Source organism: Bison bison, unplaced genomic scaffold (assembly GCF_000754665.1).
Source record: "Bison bison bison isolate TAMUID 2011002044 unplaced genomic scaffold, Bison_UMD1.0 scf7180017864135, whole genome shotgun sequence".
In the NCBI taxonomy this organism is placed as follows: Eukaryota; Metazoa; Chordata; class Mammalia; order Artiodactyla; family Bovidae; genus Bison; species Bison bison.
In genome coordinates this window covers 3,153,940-3,173,674 of record NW_011494707.1, presented here as the reverse complement: position 1 = coordinate 3,173,674, position 19,735 = coordinate 3,153,940, and the positions used below count along the sequence as shown (strand labels likewise).

The 19,735-nt window shown below is 38.5% G+C and overlaps 2 protein-coding genes across 2 annotated transcripts in view; one reads left to right on the top strand and one right to left on the bottom strand.

The window, feature by feature from the left end:
- LXN (latexin) overlaps positions 1-5,126 on the bottom strand; it is an 8,767-nt gene extending 3,641 nt beyond the window's left edge. Inside the window, exons 1-4 of the mRNA XM_010839855.1 lie at positions 4,491-5,126; positions 3,202-3,264; positions 1,717-1,894; positions 1,265-1,401 (exon numbers count right to left, since the gene is read on the bottom strand). Coding sequence (XP_010838157.1) covers positions 1,265-1,401; positions 1,717-1,894; positions 3,202-3,264; positions 4,491-4,619 — 507 coding nt within the window. The 5' untranslated portion in view covers positions 4,620-5,126. The remainder of the gene's footprint in view (positions 1-1,264; positions 1,402-1,716; positions 1,895-3,201; positions 3,265-4,490) is intronic.
- Positions 1-18,561, top strand: part of GFM1 (G elongation factor, mitochondrial 1) — a 50,863-nt gene extending 32,302 nt beyond the window's left edge. The window contains exons 14-18 of the mRNA XM_010839856.1: positions 9,239-9,401; positions 10,965-11,109; positions 17,085-17,245; positions 18,010-18,063; positions 18,222-18,561. Coding sequence (XP_010838158.1) covers positions 9,239-9,401; positions 10,965-11,109; positions 17,085-17,245; positions 18,010-18,063; positions 18,222-18,353 — 655 coding nt within the window. The 3' untranslated portion in view covers positions 18,354-18,561. The remainder of the gene's footprint in view (positions 1-9,238; positions 9,402-10,964; positions 11,110-17,084; positions 17,246-18,009; positions 18,064-18,221) is intronic.
- Positions 18,562-19,735: the final 1,174 nt, after the last annotated feature.

The window sequence follows — 19,735 nt, the reverse complement described above, 5'->3', positions numbered from 1 at the left end:
GAGACATTACTTTGTCAACAAAGGTCTGTCTAGTCAAGGCTATGGTTTTTCCTGTGGTCATGTATGGATGTGAGAGTTGGACTGTGAAGAAAGCTGAGTGCTGAAGAATTGATGCTTTTGAACTGTGGTTTTGAAGAAGACTTCTGAGAGTCCCTTGGACTGCAAGGAGATCCAACCAGTCCATTCTAAGGGAGATCAGCCCTGGGTATTCTTTGGAGGGAATGATGCTAAAGCTGAAACTCCAGTACTTTGGCCACCTCATGGGAAGAGTTGACTCATTGGAAAAGACCCTGCTGCTGGGAGGGATTGGGGGCAGGAGGAGAAGGGGACGACAGAGGATGAGATGGCTGGATGGCATCACTGACTCGATGGACGTGAGTTTGAGTGAACTACAGGAGCTGGTGATGGACAGGGAGGCCTGGCGTGCTGCGATTCATGGGGTCGCAAAGAGTCGGACACGACTGAGCAACTGAACTGAACTGAAAGATCAGGAAGGTTACTTATGTGTGATCTAGCCCAAAGGTATCTGATAGGTAGTTGCAAAAGTTTGTGGAGTAAAGGTGCTCCAGCTTTCTTGCATTTTGTTATCAACAAACTGAGATAATCCAATGGAAAGTGCTTTTCTCTTACAGAATCTTTTTCTTGCATTCCATTAAATACTACTAGTTGATATATATATATTTTTTTTCTTTTAAACCTCTTAATAAAGCTAAACTCAATTTGTTTTAATCTCTTTAAGGTCTAGAAAGAGGCAGTTTGGAGTAGTTCTGTCAGACTTAAAGTACATGCTAGCGACAAACAAGATAGGAGGCGGGCAGTTATGACTTGGATGGGTTATCAAAGACAGTTGTTTGCAGCAAGCTTCACAGAGACTGAGATGCTAATATTTTATTTTGGCGGATACAGGTGGGGAACGTGTCATCCCTCTATCTAGCTCTGGCACTAACATTTGAGGAGAGGAAAAAAGCAGAGGTAGTTTCAGTATCATATGATTATAGTAAGCAGAACACAAAACTTAGGTTGCCAAAGGAAATGATCTGTATTAAGCTGCACACAAAAACCATTGCCAAATTATAACTGAAGACTTCACTGGAAACTGCAGCTTCACCTTCTCCAGCCTTGGTAACTGACCTCTCCTTCAAATACTGAGTTCACTACTGAAAATACAGAATGACTGAAGGGGCACTAGTTACCCCATCATGAATTATGACACCTTTTGTAAATATTGAACCTATTTAGAGTGTATTTTATAGAAATTACTTACCACTTGCTTGACAGTTTGAATTTTTGCCATTTTATACCATGTATTTTCAGTAGAATTTTGCCATATTATATAACCACTGGCAACCCAGGCTAAATGTCGAACTGGCTTCATTTCTGGAGGTACATTTCCAAAACTGTCTGGTGAAGGAAATATTTATAGGATAAATGGAATTATTTTCCATAGTGAAATATAAATATAAATTTTTATAATATAAATTTTAAAATATAAATTCTAAGTCATTTCTTACATTTCTTCAAATGTGTGCAGAAAGTAATTAAGCTATGTCTATAAAGTCCTAAGGCCTTTATTGTTGTTAGATTAGTAATGAATATTTTTGTGAAAGTCAGTTTATTTCCAGCATAATGTAAACATCTTAACAATTTTGAGCACAGGTAAATTGATACTGTTTTTAAAATTGAAAAAATATTTTCCTCTGCTGTATATTTATATACCTGGAATATTTTGTGCGTCTAGTGGTTCCTTCATGGACTTGAGTCTTTGATAAAATGTGTTATCTTCTTCATCTGGGTTTTTCCCAATTTCTCCTTCAAATGTGAAGTTGACTTCTGGTGCAGTATCTTGTCCCGTTGGAGGGTACAGTACTTCAGCTGTGCAGTTCACTGTAACTTCCTGTTTGAAACATTTTGCAAAAGGTCTTTACATGTAGATGGACATCCATTACTAATTATTATTCTTTGAGATAGAACCTTTAAAGCATTGTCCCCCTATGGTATTACTTCAGACTGGACTTGAATGTGCCTATTTCAGAGGTATCTAATTCATGGTTGCCCAGTAATTTTCTTGAAGTGAACTCACTCCGTCGTGTCCGACTCTTTGCAACCCTGTGGACTGTAGCCTACCAGGCTTTTCATTCTATGGGATTTTCCAAGCAAGAGTACTGGAGTGGGTTGCCATTTCCTTCTCCAGGGGATCTTCCCAACCGAAGGATCGAACCCAGGTCTCCTGCATTATAGGCAGACGCTTTACCATCTGAGCCACTAGGGAAGTCAATTTTCTTAGAGGTAGCTAAAATAGGTAACTTAGTTTATAACTTATAAAGTCTCATAATCTTGTAAATTCGTTGAAAACTTTGTATTTTAGTAGTAATGGGAAGTCCATCTCTAAGGCAGATTTTAGTCTGACTTTATTAAGTCATTCTATTCTTCTCTCCTCCTGAAATAACAGAAATTTTCTCAAACTCAGATTCTTCAATCTGTATCCAGATTTAAATGAGAAGATTGTAGCATTGGTTCTGCTTTATAAAGATGAATATTCGTCTAGCAGCTCAGATGCCTTTTAGTGGATCTCTCTCTGTTAGCCTGTATCTCTTACTTATGCTTAACAAATGGGCAAGCTTTTTAAAATTTCAAGATGGTTATTGTACAAGTGGCAGTTCCTTCCTTTTAAGTTTGTCTTGTTAATAATTAGATAGGTGTATAATTTTTAAAATTGTCCCTGCCCCATTACTGAAGGATTCTAATCTGAACACAGTGGTATCAGTTGGCCTTTCTGTTGCTGATAAATAACTAAAAGCACTTGCTTTCTTTAAATAAAAGAAACAGAATGAGACAGAAATAAAAAACACCTAATGATGATTAGAGAGTTAAGTATTTCACTTCTTCATATTATTCGCATAAATTCACACTGACCTATGCATATATAACATTTTCAAAGGAAATTTATTCATATTGAAGTATCTAGAGCCTCTTCTAAATAGCTCAATAGAAAACTAAGTGTATCTCAGAATACACAAAAAGTAAAAACTAACCCTTGTATGGTGATCTTTTTCTTTTTTTTTTGAGGCAGGAATTTCACAACTTTTTCTCAAAAAAAAAAAAAACCCAAAAAACCAAATCAATCCTATGATTTGATCAGCAGAGGTGACCTGGAATGTAAGGAATCAAATTTTATTTCATAATAAAGGATATTTCACTTACTTTTTGGATAATTTCTTCCACAGAAAATTTAAGGCGGTACTTATGTCCTCTTCCTGGAATATCCTAAAATTAAGAAAATGTGTTTTTATAACAACAAATGAAGTCTTTATATTGTTAGAGGAATCCATTCTCTTTTGATGGGGTCAGGGGAAGCTGACTGTTGGAGGTAAATGACTAAAGCCTTAGACCTTGAGCAAGGCATGTCACCATGTGTGTGATGTCTAATTTAGCAGGTCCTCTAAGCAGGGTTATTTTGGATGAGAACAAGAGTGGGATAAAAGCATATATAATCGGTTATAATTCATTTTCAATCATCAGAGAACGCTGACATCTGGATCTGTGACCCTGAGTTCCACATAAGAAATTTTAACATTTTTAATTCTAAAGATGACAAATAGGATACCCACTGAAAAGATTTTTCATAAAGCCTCCAAACAGAATTCCACTTTGAGTCAGATTACTGCAAAGTGATTAGAGATGTTATACTGCTTTTACTTGTGTATTAGTGGACCTGCAGAATGAGACTTTAATAAATTTTATAACTAAGACAAACATTTAGGTACTTCACTTTTGAATCAAGATACAATTTGAAAGTTTATACCTAATTATGTTACCTGGTGTGGTTTTGAAATATGTACTCCCTGTCAGCTCTTACAGACTGTTGGAAGTTAAACTTCTGTCAGATCCATTAGATTTCAGTAAAATGGAAACAAGCTTAGTGGTTGCTAAGGTCTTAAGCATAGCACTTAATTTAACCCGTTAGCCAGAGAGAGCCCATCACCCACAGCAGTCAACAGCAGTAGTGTTTGGGTGGTGGAAGTGAAGCTTCAGCCCACAGTTCCTTCATTCTGACTTCGTTTTGGTTAAATGAACAATTGGTCTTAAAATTTAGGCAATGAATCTTAGGCAAGACCAGAGCTTTTGTTGGTCCAGATTGGAGCAGTAGATGAGAAACGTGGTACCAGTTTTAAGAAACTTGAAAACTGTTCCTATAGGTTTCACTTGGGAAAAGGGGAGAAGCCGCCGCAAACTTAGAACATTTATCCATTTCCTTATAATAGTGCCCATAAAAACTGTATCTGTGTGTTTCCCTGTGAAAACAATAAACAGCCCCGGAGCTGCCCCCAGAGACTAGAGAAATGCCAGAAATGCCAGCTTCTTTAGAGAGACGACAGCAGTGAGACCCGAAACAGGCATGGTGTCTGGGGGAGTTGGGAGCAGACGAGCAGGGAGCGGAGGGAATGGAGGGAACGCTCGCCGGTGCCCGCACCGCCCTCTGCCTGACTCACCTCCAGGCTGGCTTGTTCGACTGTCTGCACCAGAAACACCTTGTGGGGAGTCCCCTGCTGGTAGTTGATGCAGCTCTCTGCCACCGAGGCCGCCCTGGCGGCCGGGTAGTGGGTCGGAGGGATTTCCATTCTTGCTGAGTGTTCGCTGGACTTGCGAGCGTCCGCGTCCCCGTCCCCGTCCTGCCTGCTGCTGGGTACCCCAGCCGGAAGAGTCCTCCCGCCGTCTTGGGGCTGGGCGTGGGCTGGGGCGGGGTCACCAGCTCCTTCCCGCTCTCTTCCTTCTTCCCTCCTTCCTATTCTGAAAGCAACTGCCTGGGAGCTGGCTCCAGGCCAGGGCCCCTTGTGGAGCCCCGCCCTGATGCCGCCTGCAATTACTCTCCGGTTCCTGCACTGAGAGCCCCCTCCACCTTTAAGTGGGGGTAGGGAGGGAATCGGGGGTTGGGGGTGGGTTGTCCGGGACTACATCCTTCCTTTTACCAACCTTAACAGAAGTGCGGGGAGGGGCTTTCTGGCTTTTGCCTTACTGCAGCGTCGCCTCTGGGGCTTCGAGTTTCCGTCTCCGTGAAAAAAGTCTGGAGCAACTTCTTTTATCTACCATCCACAGTGTCAGGCTCGGGGCAAAGTCCAGAGGAGCTCCTGGTAGTGAGTGATTGTGATTCCTTCTTTTCCCTCTCCTTTCCAGGAACAATCTTGCTCATCCCCAGCTTTCTGTGATGTTGGACTGGTTCTGCCCAAATCAGGGTTTGAAAGACTGCAAGCGATAGCATTAATTTGGAGGATTATGTAATTTAGGGCAGGGGGATTTTAAAAGATACTTGGACCCTTCTCTTCCTTTGCTAATCTTAGAAAGACAAGATTTTGAGCACACCACGCTTCCAACTTTCTGGATCACTTTGAAAGAGGATTAAAACGTAGTTTATACAAGGCACTGCATTTAAGTACTTCTGACAAAAGCATTTTTTAAAAGCTCCTTAAGGAAGCACAAACTTTTAGTAGTCAGTGCGTTCTTACTCTCCAGATCTCTTAATTACCTTTTTCTGTCACCTTTAAAGGCACTGTAGTCTAGACTGTTCTTAAGAAATGTTATTGAACTGGCAGCTAAGATTTGTTTTCTAAAGATATGTAACCAAACTGACACTGCAGCTTGTTGGCTTAGAAATAAAGATTCTTAGGTATTTTTCCCAAAATGGGTGTTGAAGGTTCTTTGGATAGATATATATGTTGTGTTGCTTTAAAAAAAAAAAAAAGTTAAAAATGTATTTGTATTGTGTTCTCCTCTTCAAATACCCTTTTAAATTTATTTATTAATAAAGTCTTTGGAGTAAATAGATTGTTTTTTTTTAAGAATAGTAAGTAGTAAGGCATTCCCATCCTTTCTAGTTATATTAGCCAACAGCTGTCAAGTAACTAGAGAAAGGGTTTCCCTTCTTCTCTTCAGGCTTTTTCTGAAAAATTGAAAGCTGTTTTTCTTCTTTTGATGGAGGGGCCAGTGACTCATTCATCTAACAGCCAACCTCTTAGATAGTTGTTTGTGTGTGTGCTTAATAGCTGTGTGAATTATGTGCTCCTTTGATAGTGCCCAAGAAAGAGGGGTCAAATACATTCTGATTACATAGATCTTTTTGCTGAAAATGAAATTTTTAAGTTTCACATGCAGCTAGTTAACATCTCCTGTGTTATTACCAGTTAGAGTTGTGAGAAATACAATATGTGAGCCCTCCAAAGTCATCAGTTTGAAGCTTTAAGGATATAATTACCATCTCTGTAGATCAAGGCTAGTAATAGAGGTACTGGGTGACAGACAATATCAGGCGTTTATTTGCTAAAAACACACATACCAATTTAGGTTCTTTTAAAAATATAATTATTATATTATTGCTCAGTCATGTCTGACTCTTTGAACTGCATGGACTGTAAAGTGCCAGGCTCCTCTGTCTATGGAATTCTCCAGGCAAGAATATGGAATGGGTAGCTGTTTCCTTCTCCAGGGGATCTTCCCTACTCAGGGATCGAACCTAGGTCTCCCACATTGCAGACTGAGCCACGAGGGAAGCACATAGTAAAAACTTTAAGTTGCCTGTGTAGATGTTAAACTGCATTAAGAGAATCTTATCCCTATAGATTCCTTGAGATCTTAGTTTCTTCATAAAATTTCATTAATGGTTAATCAAGAGATCATTATCCTCAAAGTTTAATAATTTATGAGTTACCTTGAAAGTAGCAAAATTATTATAAGTCTCTGCTGCTGCTAAGTCGCTTCAGTCATGTCCAACTCTGTGCGACCCCAGAGATGGCAGCCCACCAGGCTCCCCTGTCCCTGGGATTCTCCAGGCAAGAACACTGGAGTGGGTTGCCATTTCCTTCTCCAATTATAAGTCTCTGGGATCGTGCAAATTAATTATTGTTTTAAATAGCTATATGAAAATAAGTAAAAACACCTATGGCTTGCAACTTTGGTAAGACTATAATGTCAAAATAAATCTACAAAATAAGATAAACAGTAAAACCAACACAATTCTAATTAACATTAACTTTTATGTGAGAGATGATGTTTTGCCAAAATGAAACTCTTTCACAGAAAGCCAGTGGTCTGACCACAAGAGCATGGATTCTTTTACCTTCAGCATGTGTATTCACTGCCTACCAAGTGATGTCTTAGTTCTTCCGCTTCTCTAAGCTCTAGGAAAATCTCTTCGTGCAGTGTCCTTATAAGGCTTTTGAGTTGAATGCATTATGTGTAAATCCGTTTACATTCTTACTGTCCTTCTAGAAGCATGTTTGATTGTTGGTCTTGGTGCAAATTCTGGCTCTGCCACTTAAGAGTTGCGTCACATTTGGCAAGTTACTTAGCTTCTCTGACCCTCAGGTTTCTCACCTGTAAAATAATGGTAAGAAAATAGTGCCTATTTCATGGGTCTGTGATGAAGAATAAGTACTAGAGTCCATAAAAAGCGCTTAGCACAAGCCTGGCACTTGCATCCTCTTACTTGGCATCCACTTGGTTATAAACTCAGCCAGGATCCCTGAAACTGCATGGATAACTCGTTTGTAAGCTGGTCTTCCAGGGCACTGCTGTCCATTGGAACTTTGTGCAGCAGTGGAAATGTTCTGGCGGTGCGCTGTCCCGGACAGCAGCCACTCTCCACACTGGCCTGTTGATCATTTGCAATGTGACTGGTGCAACTAAGGAATTGAATTTTAAATTTTATTTGATTTTAATTAACTTCAATTAAATATCCATGGTTAGTGATTACCATATAAACAGCGCAGATCTAGAGTATGTTGTATGGATATTATTATTAAATTGAAAACAAAATTTACATTGTCTTGGAGAACGTGAGGACACCTAAGAATATGTCAGTGGACCCATTTTGAAATCCCTTAGTAATTCTGTGGTGATTTGGCAGTTATTTCTCTTCTGCTGTCCTTCTTTTGGTTCTGATATCTGTTTACCTTTCAGCATTGTTTTCACCAGCCCATCCTGAAACTCTTGGCAACTGCAACATTATTTAAAGGCAATTCATCAGGCACATTCACACTTAGGCTTTCTATGAAAACTCATTCCAAGCTGACATCTCTTACTGAAATTGCTATTTACTTCTGCCAAACCATTCACAGATCTCTATGCAGGAACAGATGTTCATTAATGTCCACTTACCTGCAGTTATCTGTAGACAACTTTGAAAGCAGCCAGCTTCTTCCATCTTATGGTCTTGAGGAAGGTTGCAGTTTAAAAGAAAAATGCCTTGCAGACAGTAGAAACTCATGAAATGTTTTTTGAGTGATATAGTAGCCTATATTTACATATATTTAATATGCATGCAAGATGCTTATGCCATCTTATTAATGTTGTCTTTAATAATTTGAAGTAAACACTGACCTGTGTCTATATATATATGTCTGTTTGGAGGATTTGACTTATGTTAATTGTGATGATTTTGCCATTAATCATTTTCAGGTGTTAGTTATCTTTCCTGAAACTCCTCTTTTTGTATTTTTTAAGTCCATAGTGTTCACGGAGAAGGCAATGGCACCCCACTCCAGTACTCTTGCCTGGAAAATCCCATGGATGGGGGAGCCTGGTGGACTGCAGTCCATGGGGTCGCTAGGAGTCGGACATGACTGAGCGTACTTCACTTTCACGCATTGGAGAAGGAAATGGCAACCCACTCCAGTGTTCTTGCCTGGAGAATCCCAGGGATGGGGGAGCCTGGTGGGCTGCCGTCTCTGGGGTCGCACAGAGTCAGACACGACTGAAGCGACTTAGCAGCAGCAGCAGTCCATAGTGTCCAAGTTGTAAAATCAAATAATTGTCTGAATGAATTACTTGCATAACTCCTATTTTCAGATAACTGTCCTCAGAGAGATTCAGGACAGAATCCTGTGTCCCAGGGAAACAGAACCCTGTTTGCAAAAGAAAATGGGTAAGCTTTTTGGAATGTAGGTTAGAATAAGAACCTTCCACTGGCTTTTTGTTTTAATGCTTTTACTTTCTACTTGTGAAATTCAGATAAATTAGCAGAATTAAAACCATGAATTACTTGATGGAGTACCCCACCTCTAAGTAAGAACAGAAAGGAGCGAATTCCTTTTTAAATAAATTCTATAATAAAATTTTATAGCAAGGCCATCCTATTTGAAGGAAGAAGTAAGATTGATGAGAGGTGGTTTTTCATTTCAGTAGGAGTTTATTCATTTTGGTAATTACACTATGTTGATTTTTTTTTTTCTTCTCATATTACTTTCAGGTTTGACTTTACACATAAAAAACAATCAGGTGGTGCAGGCCAGTTTGGAAAAGTGATAGGTGTACTGGAGCCTCTGGACCCAGAGAACTACACTAAGTTGGAGTTTTCCGATGAAACGTTTGGGTCGAATGTACCAAAGCAGTTTGTGCCTGCTGTGGAAAAGGTAAAAACAAACAAAGCCTTTATTGCATTGAAAAAAATAAAAAAGTGTATTAGATATCAAATCATATTGCTGTCATGTATTCTGTGGTTCATTTTTGTTCCAGTCCTGCTTCTTTATCTGATTAAGCTCTCCATCTGGTTTAGAATCATTAAGTTCAAGAGCTATAAATATAGGCTATGACAATGAGAGGAAATCATTCTGTCTCTGAATCATAGTTATTACATTTCTCTTGATAAGTTGAAACTACTTGATTGATTATAATTAGCAATTGAAATTTTCAGTAGTCATTAGGGGTTTGTGAAAGTTTTACATGTAGTACCCTTGTAGTAGAATGGTCATGCGTTAAGATTCCCAGGACCTGCGTGTGTTGTTATCTCTGCTAATGATTAATATGTCCTTGCATAAATCACAGTGTTCAGAGCCACTTTCTTTTGTAAATTGAGCATACAGTACTTAATCCCGAACCCCTCACAAAATCAAAGATTGGATAAGACTCTGACATTTCTTTGGGAATTGTGAGGTGTTTTGCACATATAAGGGGTTATTTGTGTTTTGCTAGCTTTCTACATCACTGGCTTTAAGACTGTTGTAAACCTTTAGCAACTGTCTATTCATAAAGATTGAGGTTATTTTTTAAAAACTTTTAACTTAGAAGTCTTTATTAACAGATCATGATTTTGGTTTTAGCATTAATTGTGGTAGCAGTTTTTGTGATCATCCATTATACTTAATTTCAAAACAGTATTTTGTCATTCACACAAATGAATGTGTCATTCACACAAATTTAAATTATCTTTTACTCTCCAAGATTAAGATAGGTGAAGGAAAGCTTAGATATTTTACAGCATTCAGAGTTTACAGTTTTGAAGTGTCAGAAATATATTGTACTACATGTGCAACTGTGTAACTAGAATTGTAGCAGCTCTGCAAGTATTTAATGAATGAAAAAGAACTGCACACATAGCAAATTGCACTCTTGAAATATGTCTAGTTTATTGTATATCAATTATATCTCAGTAAAGCTGTGTCTTAAAAGAATTGCTTTGGAAAAATGAAAGTAGTTTTTAATTTTAGTTCTAACATTGTGTAGCACAAAAATTATTATGTAGTGGTCTGCCAGTGAGTCAGAGCAGTAATAGGTATAGAGTAGGAGCTTAAGACACAGCTGTTGATAAGATGTCAGTTTTGATTAAAGTTTTACTTTAGGGAATTTCTTAGATTTGCCTTTCCTCTGTTTACGCCTTGTAAAATTAAGATCATGCTCAATCTACAATGTATCATGAGAGTTTAGTAATTCTTGAATATTAGGTTATGAGAAAGTGATGGCTAACACTCAGCATCGTTTTCAAACCATTTCATACCTTTAAGTAATAGACTGTTCCAAAGGATTGTTTATCTACATTCCACAATAATAAAGCTTAAATAGGCTGTTCAACTTTAAAGAAATTAAAAAAAAATTAAATATACATGAAAATGTTAAACTTCTGAATACTAAAATGTTTGAGGGTTTTTCTTAATGCATCTGCAAGTGAAGAGACACTCAAGAAGCTTATTCATTAACAGGGGTTTTTGGATGCCTGCGAGAAGGGCCCTTTGTCTGGTCACAAGCTCTCTGGGCTCCGGTTTGTTCTGCAAGATGGAGCACATCACATGGTGGATTCCAATGAAATCTCCTTCATCCGCGCAGGAGAAGGTGCTCTTAAACAAGGTAGCTGCGCCTGGCACCTGCCACATCGATGAGTCTGCTTCCCTAGTCGACCGTCAGAGCCACAGAGGGTGGCCTTGTGCTGCTTAGGTCTCCTCCCCACACCCCCCACTCCTTCTGCCCGCTTCCCCTGGGGCGGTAGGCAGCACTCCAGGGAACAAGGTAGCTTCTGGACAGGTACTCATAGAATCGGTGTGAGGAAAGATTACTATGTTTTCTTTCTTACAAAACTAAGATCCTACTTTGTTCTCTTCAATTATCTGGTATTTTTCATATGTTTAAATTCATAGATAATCTGTAAGCTGTATTTTTAATAGAGAAGACAAATGCTTAGAATTTTAAGAAATATTTTAAACAAACATTAACGATAGTCATGCTGTTTTTAGTGATTTATTCAGATGTCAGAAAAATCTATAAATTTGTAAACAGTTTTTTCACATATGGCATTGTAGGCTTTTAGGCATTTGAAAGAATTCAGTAAACCTTATTCTCAGTGCAGATTTCTTACTAAACTGCTAAAATTGTCAACCTTTCTCACAAGGATAATGTGTATTAAAACCCTGATGATACCAGAACCATAAACAACTGCAGGTGTATCTGACTGATTGCTTTTGAGAGAGAAAAGCAAATGACACAGCAGTTTGATATCAGGGTTATTCAACAAAAGAATTTTAAGTTATAACTGAAAGTCAGAAAATTCATTCTGTTTGTCATCTCTTCCATATCCATTAGATGATGATTCATTAGTTATGTCCATAAGTGTGTTTTCACAGAAAATGACATTATAATTCATAAAACATTTCATAAATTTTTTTATCAAAGAGGGTCAAAATGGACAGCAGAAAATTCTAACACTTCATTTCCAGGCATTCAGAGAATCAGGATTTTATTGATTTTGTTTGAATTTTGGACTTGGTTGTTTTTAGTCTGTCTGCATCTGTGATCAGGTGTGGGGCAGTGGCTGGAGAAGGTTGCTTATTTCTTGACCAAGCCGCTAATTCCTTATTTTGCTTAATGGGAGCCATTAGTTGTTATTTCATTTCCTAGTTGTGAAAGAGGAAAAGAATCCTTCATCTTCTTTATGCCAGCTAGCTGTCTATTAAAAATGCAGTTGAAATCTATGATCTAGAAACTTTGTCAAAATCTGACAATTGTGTTAATAGGAAAAGGGAAATAAAGTCACAAAGTAAGATTTTATATTAGGCATGACGGAGAAGGAAATGGCAACCCACTCCATTATTTTTGCCTAGAGAATCCTGTGGACAGAGGAGCCTGGTGGTCTGCCATCTGTGGGGTCACACAGAGTCGGACACGACTGAAGCAACTTAGCAGCAGCAGCAGCAGCAGATTATAACACTTGCCTTTTGCCTTCAAAGGTGTTTAGTACTTTAATAAATCTTAAATTGACAATTTAGTTGTAATCACTTTATATTTTTCTCAGCTTTATTGAAGTGCAGTTGACAAAACTGAAATATTTTAAGTGATGATTTGATAAACATATGCATTGTGATACTTTTTGCATTGTGATACTTTTTTTAGTGTAGTTAAGACAAATTAGAAATCACGAACTATTCTATCCTGGAAATAGGTAGCTTTCCTGGGTAGAGGTTACATAAAGCAAGATAATTGGTGGAATCAATAAAGAGCATCATGCTTTTCAGTTGTACCTATATGAAATATAAATAAATGTAGATTAGATGTCCATAATATACACATACGTATATCCATGAAAAAAACCTGTATGTCTATGATATTAATTAAACAGATATGTACCATTTAGTTTTTAAAGACTTCAGTGTGCAGATATTCGTCTGTGTGATTAATTGCCTGATAGGGAGGCAAAGGAAGAGCACTAGATGATTGTAGAACTGAGGCGTATTGTGGGGTTTTCGCCAGAAAAATATGTGCAAATGAACAGGGTGCTAGCATGAAAAACGAGTTACTTTGCTGTTTCATCATCTGATTCTTTTTTCTCCATGATTAAAAGATAAAAGTGTAAAAGAATAAAAAAAAAAATTTGCTGGGCTCTTAAGAAAATCAGCTTTTCATACACATAGCTACCTCCACTGATTATCATATAAGACTTTTAAGGTGGTAAATGTTGCTAATTGAGCTTAATATCAGATTAACTTATACTTTTGAACTATTCTATTATCAAAATTGGAAGAAAAATAGTTCATGTGCTCATATGTTTTTAATTTAAAAAAGTGAAAACTGGAACTATATTCAGTCACAATTTAAACTTTATCCCTGAAATTAATTAGTGATATAACTAAAACTGAAACGTGAAATTAAATGTTCTTTCAGGGATTGGTTCACCCCATGGATGTTAACCGTTACCATCATTTTCTTTTCTTTTCTTAACTTTTCATGTTCTGCCCTGGTCTTAGTTGCAGCATGCAGGCTCTTTGATCTGCTTTGTAGCTGCAGGGTATTTTTAGTTGTGGCATGTGGGATCTTTAGTTGCGACATTCGAACTCTTAATTGTAGCATTCAAATTCTTAGATGCAGGATGTGGGATCTAGTTCCCTGATCAGGGATTGAAGCCAGACCCCTGCATTGGGAGCGCAGAGTCTTAGCCACTGGACCACCAGGGAAGTCCCACCATCATTTTCTTTGGCCAATATTTAGACCACTGTGCTTGGTCTCTCCACAGACATTTAATTTGTAGTTACTCTACAGGAGAAATAAAGGCCTACTCAGGATTACATAGCTCATTTTACTCATCATTGTCCCTTTTTTGATCTCCTGGGCTGAGTTTGAATCTGGCTCTTCTTCATACTTAACTGTGGAAATGGGCATGTCCAGCTGCTTGCAGATAGTAATTCCACACTGTTAAATCAGAATGTACTTAAATATTGCACAGGCTTCCCAGGTGGTGCTAGTGGTAAAGAAGCTGACTGTCAGTGCAGGAGACATAAGAGACACAGGTTCGATCCCTGGGTCAGGAAGATCCCCTGGGGGATGGCACGACAGCCCACTCCAGTATTCTTGCCTGGAGAATTCCGTGGACAGAGGAACCTGTCAGGCTATAGTCCATGGGCTAACAAAGAGTCAGACACAACTGAAGTGACTTGCACACAACACACTTGCACATATGTGTTTGGGCATAGTGAAAGCTTATCCCTCCTCCCTTCATATTACCTTTGACCTGTTCCATGCCACCCATTCCCAGATTTTTGTCTCAGAGAAGTCACAGTAACATTTATTGATGACTTTTGTGCTGTGTATTAATATTATGCTAAGTACATGAATTATCATATTTTCCACAGTGACTTGATAGTTGAGAAAACTGAGACTCAAGAGTAGTTAATCGAATGACCCAAGGCTACTTGTTAGTGGTGGAACTGAGAGTTAAACCCTCACCAGGGTCCTAGCCCTTGACCACCTCCTCTCAAAACTCTTTGGCACCCAGCATGGTGTTTTCAGCTTTATCCCTAGTGGACTGAAATAGAAACATTACCACCTCTGCCCACCAATTTAGACTTAAAGGTCTTGTGATGGATGGTGTGGATATTTTCACTTCCTGCTATTCTTCAGGAAAAATTGCTTTTAGGACTTGGCTGCCATGTGACTATTGAAAAATGGCAGGATGAATTAGCTCTGGAGTCTTGTCATTACGGAATGGGACAGAGAAAGCATGAAGAAAGGCAAGTGAATCAGAAGGTGGATTTGGGAAGAAAGAAGGAATTAAAAGGAGGGTGGGGGAATATGAAACAGAACTGGACAGGTTGCCCTCAACAGTTAAGGGAGGACTGTATACTTGGCCCCTTCTTTCCCTTTAGGATATGATGACTCTTTCACACTTTAGCTCTTTTATATTACTGACCTTTTGAAAACACTAGATAATATGTAACTAAATATGTCTGTTCACATCCCTCTTTCTGGGTCCCTCTGTGGGTGTGTGCTCAGTCATGTCTGAGTCTTTGCAACCCCATGGACTGTATAGCCCACCAGGCTCCTCTATCTATGGGATTCTCCAGGCAAGAATACTGGAGTCAGTTGCCATGCCCTCCAGGGGATGTTCTCAGCCCAGGGATCAAACCTGCATCTCCTGTCTCTTGCATTGACAGGTGGGTTCTTTACCACTAGCACCACCTGGGTTCTGCATTAGTTACATTTATTTAGAGCCAAGGACAGAGAAGGCGATGGCACCCCACTCCAGTACTCTTGCCTGGAAAATCCCATGGATGGAGGAGCCTAATGGGCTGCAGTCCATGGGGTCACGAAGAGTCAGACACGACTGAGCGACTTCACTTTCACTTTTCTCTTTCATGCATTGGAGAAGGAAATGGCAACCCACTCCAGTGGTCTTGCCTGGAGAATCCCAGGGACGGGGGAGCCTGGTGGACTGCCATCTATGGGGTCGCACAGAGTCGGACACAACTGAAGCGACTTAGCAGCAGCAGAGCCAAGAAAGCCCAGCCATTGTGGTAACCCAAGAAGTTACAAGAAATAGAGCTGCTTCCATAGTCTAGAATTTTTAGTCTAAACTGCTTTAGATGTCTACATAGAATTCTGCAGGGCTTCACTAATGACCCTGAGTAATCTGCAGAGCTCACTTATCCCTCTTTTGAAATCAAAACTCACTAATTAGGACTAATGAGTCAGAGGTAGGTCTGAGCTAAGATATGATTGAACTAGAAAATATTTCAAAGAAATGCAAGTATATTAAATGGCTGTTCTAAGTATTGCACTTAAGTTAGTAGTATCTTTAGAACAAGTGGTTTAAGGAATATACAAGAATAATTGCTGACTAGTTTATTATAAACAGAATTAATGCTTGGGAAATTAATAATTTTTTGAAAAATTACATATTTCTTTGTCATCTTTCCGTGCTTTATTTATCTGGGGCCGTGCTGGCTCTCCGTTGCTGTGCGGGCTTTCTCTGGTTGCACTGAGGGGGCTGCTGTTGGTGTGTGCACAGGCTTCTCACTGCGGAGCTTCTCTTGCGGAGCGCGGCTGCAGGCTCAGCAGCTGCAGTAAGGGCAGCGTGTGTTCTCAGTAGTTGTGGCCCACGGGCCTAGTTGTTCCGTGGCATTTGGAATCTTCCCAGATCAGATCAAACCTGCATCCCCTGCATTGGCAGGCAGATTCTTACCCACTGTACCACCAGGGACATCCTGCTTCAAGTCTTTAAAGATAATCCATCCAGTCTGAGGCTGAAGTATTATTCCACACTGTCATAATGTCCATATTAAATTTGAGTGTTGGAAGTTACATTCTCTCCACATGGTTACATTTGTCCCTTAAGCATCTGTTACAGTAAGAAGTATTCTGGTTATGTACTAAGTGGGACTAAAACAAAATAAGTGTGGACATTCACATTGGGGTATGGTGCTTAAATGGCCATTAGCCTCTCAGCCAGTGTCTTTATTTTGTTGGTAAAGAAGCTCAATACCTGGATTGATTGTGTTTTTCCAAAAGGCATGTCACTTATTAGAGGCAGAGTAGAAAGCAGAAACTTGTATTTCTAGCTCTCAATCAGGTATTGAAATTGTTTAGCCTAGACAGATCTCAGGCCTGACTTGATTATTGTCTCCAAGTGTAAATGTCTGCCAGGGACCAACAGGAAAGGGTTGATTTGTCTAGGTCAGAGACTCAACAGCTAGTGAGGATCTCAGAAAGAATTAGTGACCGTTAACTGCATAATTTAAGTGGGAAAGGACTTTATTGAATGTTGTTCTAAGACCCCTTTTATATTATTCTCTGCAACCTCATGATTTTTAAGGATAAAAATATGGTAATGGAAATACTAATATTAGAATTAAGTGTTGTCTTTCTGGAAATTCCATTTAAGAGTGGCTGCTACTGCTGCTAGAAAAATGAGTCCAGATCAATATTTTAATCTTATCATTTTTGTGTGTACCTTTGGGAGAGTACTTTCCATCTCCCTTTTGTACATCTGGGTAAGGAAGGAGTTCCAGTTTGTTTAAAGATTAATAAAGCGATGTATTATTTATTTTTTTAAACTCCAGCCCTGGCAAATACAGCATTATGTATTCTTGAGCCTATTATGTCGGTGGAAGTTATAGCCCCAAATGAATTTCAGGGACCAGTGATTGCAGGAATTAACCGACGCCACGGGGTCATCACAGGACAAGATGGAATTGAGGACTATTTTACACTGTATGCAGACGTAAGTACTGCTAGTCACTGACAACCTTGCTTTTATTATCCACAGGAGAAAACCAGGATTAGCTTTTGTGTTTGGAAATTGTAGAGCAAATTGGCACATTTCCCTGGCTATTCAAGTGTTGAATTTGTGCTTATATATGTGTGTGTCAATTTCTATACTTCGCTGTTAGAGCATCTCTTTAAGTGTAAAAGGTAAAAATGAGATTCATTTCACGTACGCCTTTTGTATGTCATTTTCTTAGATGTACAATTACCCTTCTCCCTCATGATAGCTTTATTTACATAGCTGTTTTCTTATGTTCTAATTTACTAGGATATTTATCTCCTTTGCTTTACTTGACTTAAAGTTCATGGGAGAAAGGGTTTAGTCATATTACCTAAGGTCTCCTAGAAGACATTACTGTGGGCATATCATTGAGGAGTCCAGAAAAAAGCTGTATTAATATTCACCTTTTCACAGAAGAAACACTTGAGTGCTTGAGCTGCAGCCATGTGGAGTGGGGATGAGGGGGAAAGCTGTCAGTGGTGTCCATTCCGTGAAACTGAAAGATCAATTTGCTAGTTGTGACTGTCAAATGAAATTATCTTCAAATTGGGTTTCTATTCGCAATAAAACAAAAAAGTTTTTCTTTGGCTTCTAATTCTTTTAAACCAAGAGTTACTAGTAGATACCTGAGTCTAAAGGAGTTAAATGGCTAAGGCTTCTGTGTTTTTCTCAAATATTTTCCAATAAGTAATGCTGAAGTATTTGCTGCTTGTTTTCAGGTCCCTCTGAATAATATGTTTGGTTATTCTACGGAACTTAGGTCATGCACAGAGGTAAGCAGGTGTTTAAATTTTACTTCAGTGCTCTTCAAGAGGTCATCCTACAAAATGATCATCTTTGTGAAATCTTGGCTGTGCATGAATTTCTTTACTTGATAGTTTTTGGAGGTCTGGTTTTTTAAAATCTTTTTGATTTTGTTTTGAATCCCCAGGGGAAGGGAGAATATACAATGGAGTATTGCAGATATCAGCCATGTTCACCAGCTACACAAGAAGAACTCATTAATAAGTATTTGGAAGCTACAGGTCAACTTCCTGTAAAAAAAGGAAAAGCCAAGAACTAATTTTTCTCACTTTGTTGACAAACTTTAACTGTATCTGCAAGTTTGGATACTTTAATGGATTCCAGTGGAATAAATTCAGACTGAAAACAAGTAACTTTAGAAGCCCTTCCTATATATTCAGGAGTTTCTATTATATAAAGGTTAATTCTGTGTATATCTCAACTCTGTTGATTGGTTTTATACCGAAATAAAAAATATGGTTATTATCAAAATATATTTAATATTTATTTGAGAGAGGAGACTTATTTCTGTTCTACTTATAAGCTTAGAACATATATAAACATGCAGATTTTTCAGCATAAGAATTTTCAGTATACAGAAAAGCTGAAAACACAGTAGAAAGAACAGCCATATACCATCCGTCTAGACCGAACAGTGAGGTTTTGTTAAGAGTGTTTATCAGATAATAATTTGTCATATTTGCTGTTTGGTGTCCATCTGTGTCACATCCATTCTTTAAAAAAATATTGTTTTGCTGACTACTTGAAAGTGAATTGCATATATCATGATACTTCTTAGAGTGTCACTTTTTTTGTTTAAGAGTGGGGTTCCTTTGTGACAACCTGGATGGCCCTACATGGTATTATGCCAAGTGAAATAAGTTAAAGACAGATACTATATGATTTTACTTATATGTGGATCTAAAAATCAAAACAAATGAACAAACATGACAAAACTAAGTCTCATAGACTCAGAGAGCAGAGAAGTAGGTGGTGGTTAAAAGGGGCGGGGAGGGCAGTGAAATCGCTGACTGAGGTTAAAAGGCACAGACTTCCAGTTCTAAAATAAATGAGTCATGGGGATAAATTTTTTTTTTAAACAAAAAAGGATTCCATATGATCTTAATGGAGAATGTTTTTCAGATTCTTCATTGGGGTATTAAAATGCTAGCTAAATTTCTAGCTGTTTTATATAGAGCTGATGGTATAAGTTTGTGGTTTATACACATTTGTAACTGCTTGTTTTCAGGGGTATAAATGTTGCTTTTTTACAGACCTGTGAGGCAAAAAACAGACCCTTGCATATGCTTGTCTGAGTTCATTTTAATGTTTCTACAGTTTGGAAATAATAAAATACTACTTACAGGGTTGTTGGGTAGTCTGTTTCATCCACGCAGTAAATGTTAGTTGAATTTGAGTCTGTTGGAATGTATCACATACTGTGTTGAGATTATGAAAGACAAATGCTAAGCTTTTGTTTCTAGGGTATATTGGACTTTGCCAGGAAGTTCTGCTATATTGTTCAGAATTGGCTCATCCAAAAAACAAGAATAAGATCTCATAGGAACCCATCCAAGACCAGAACCAACATCTTTTGTTGACTCAGTTTGGTTATAGTTGGTAAAGACCACATTACCAGCCAAAGTCTGCAGAAGGAAAAAA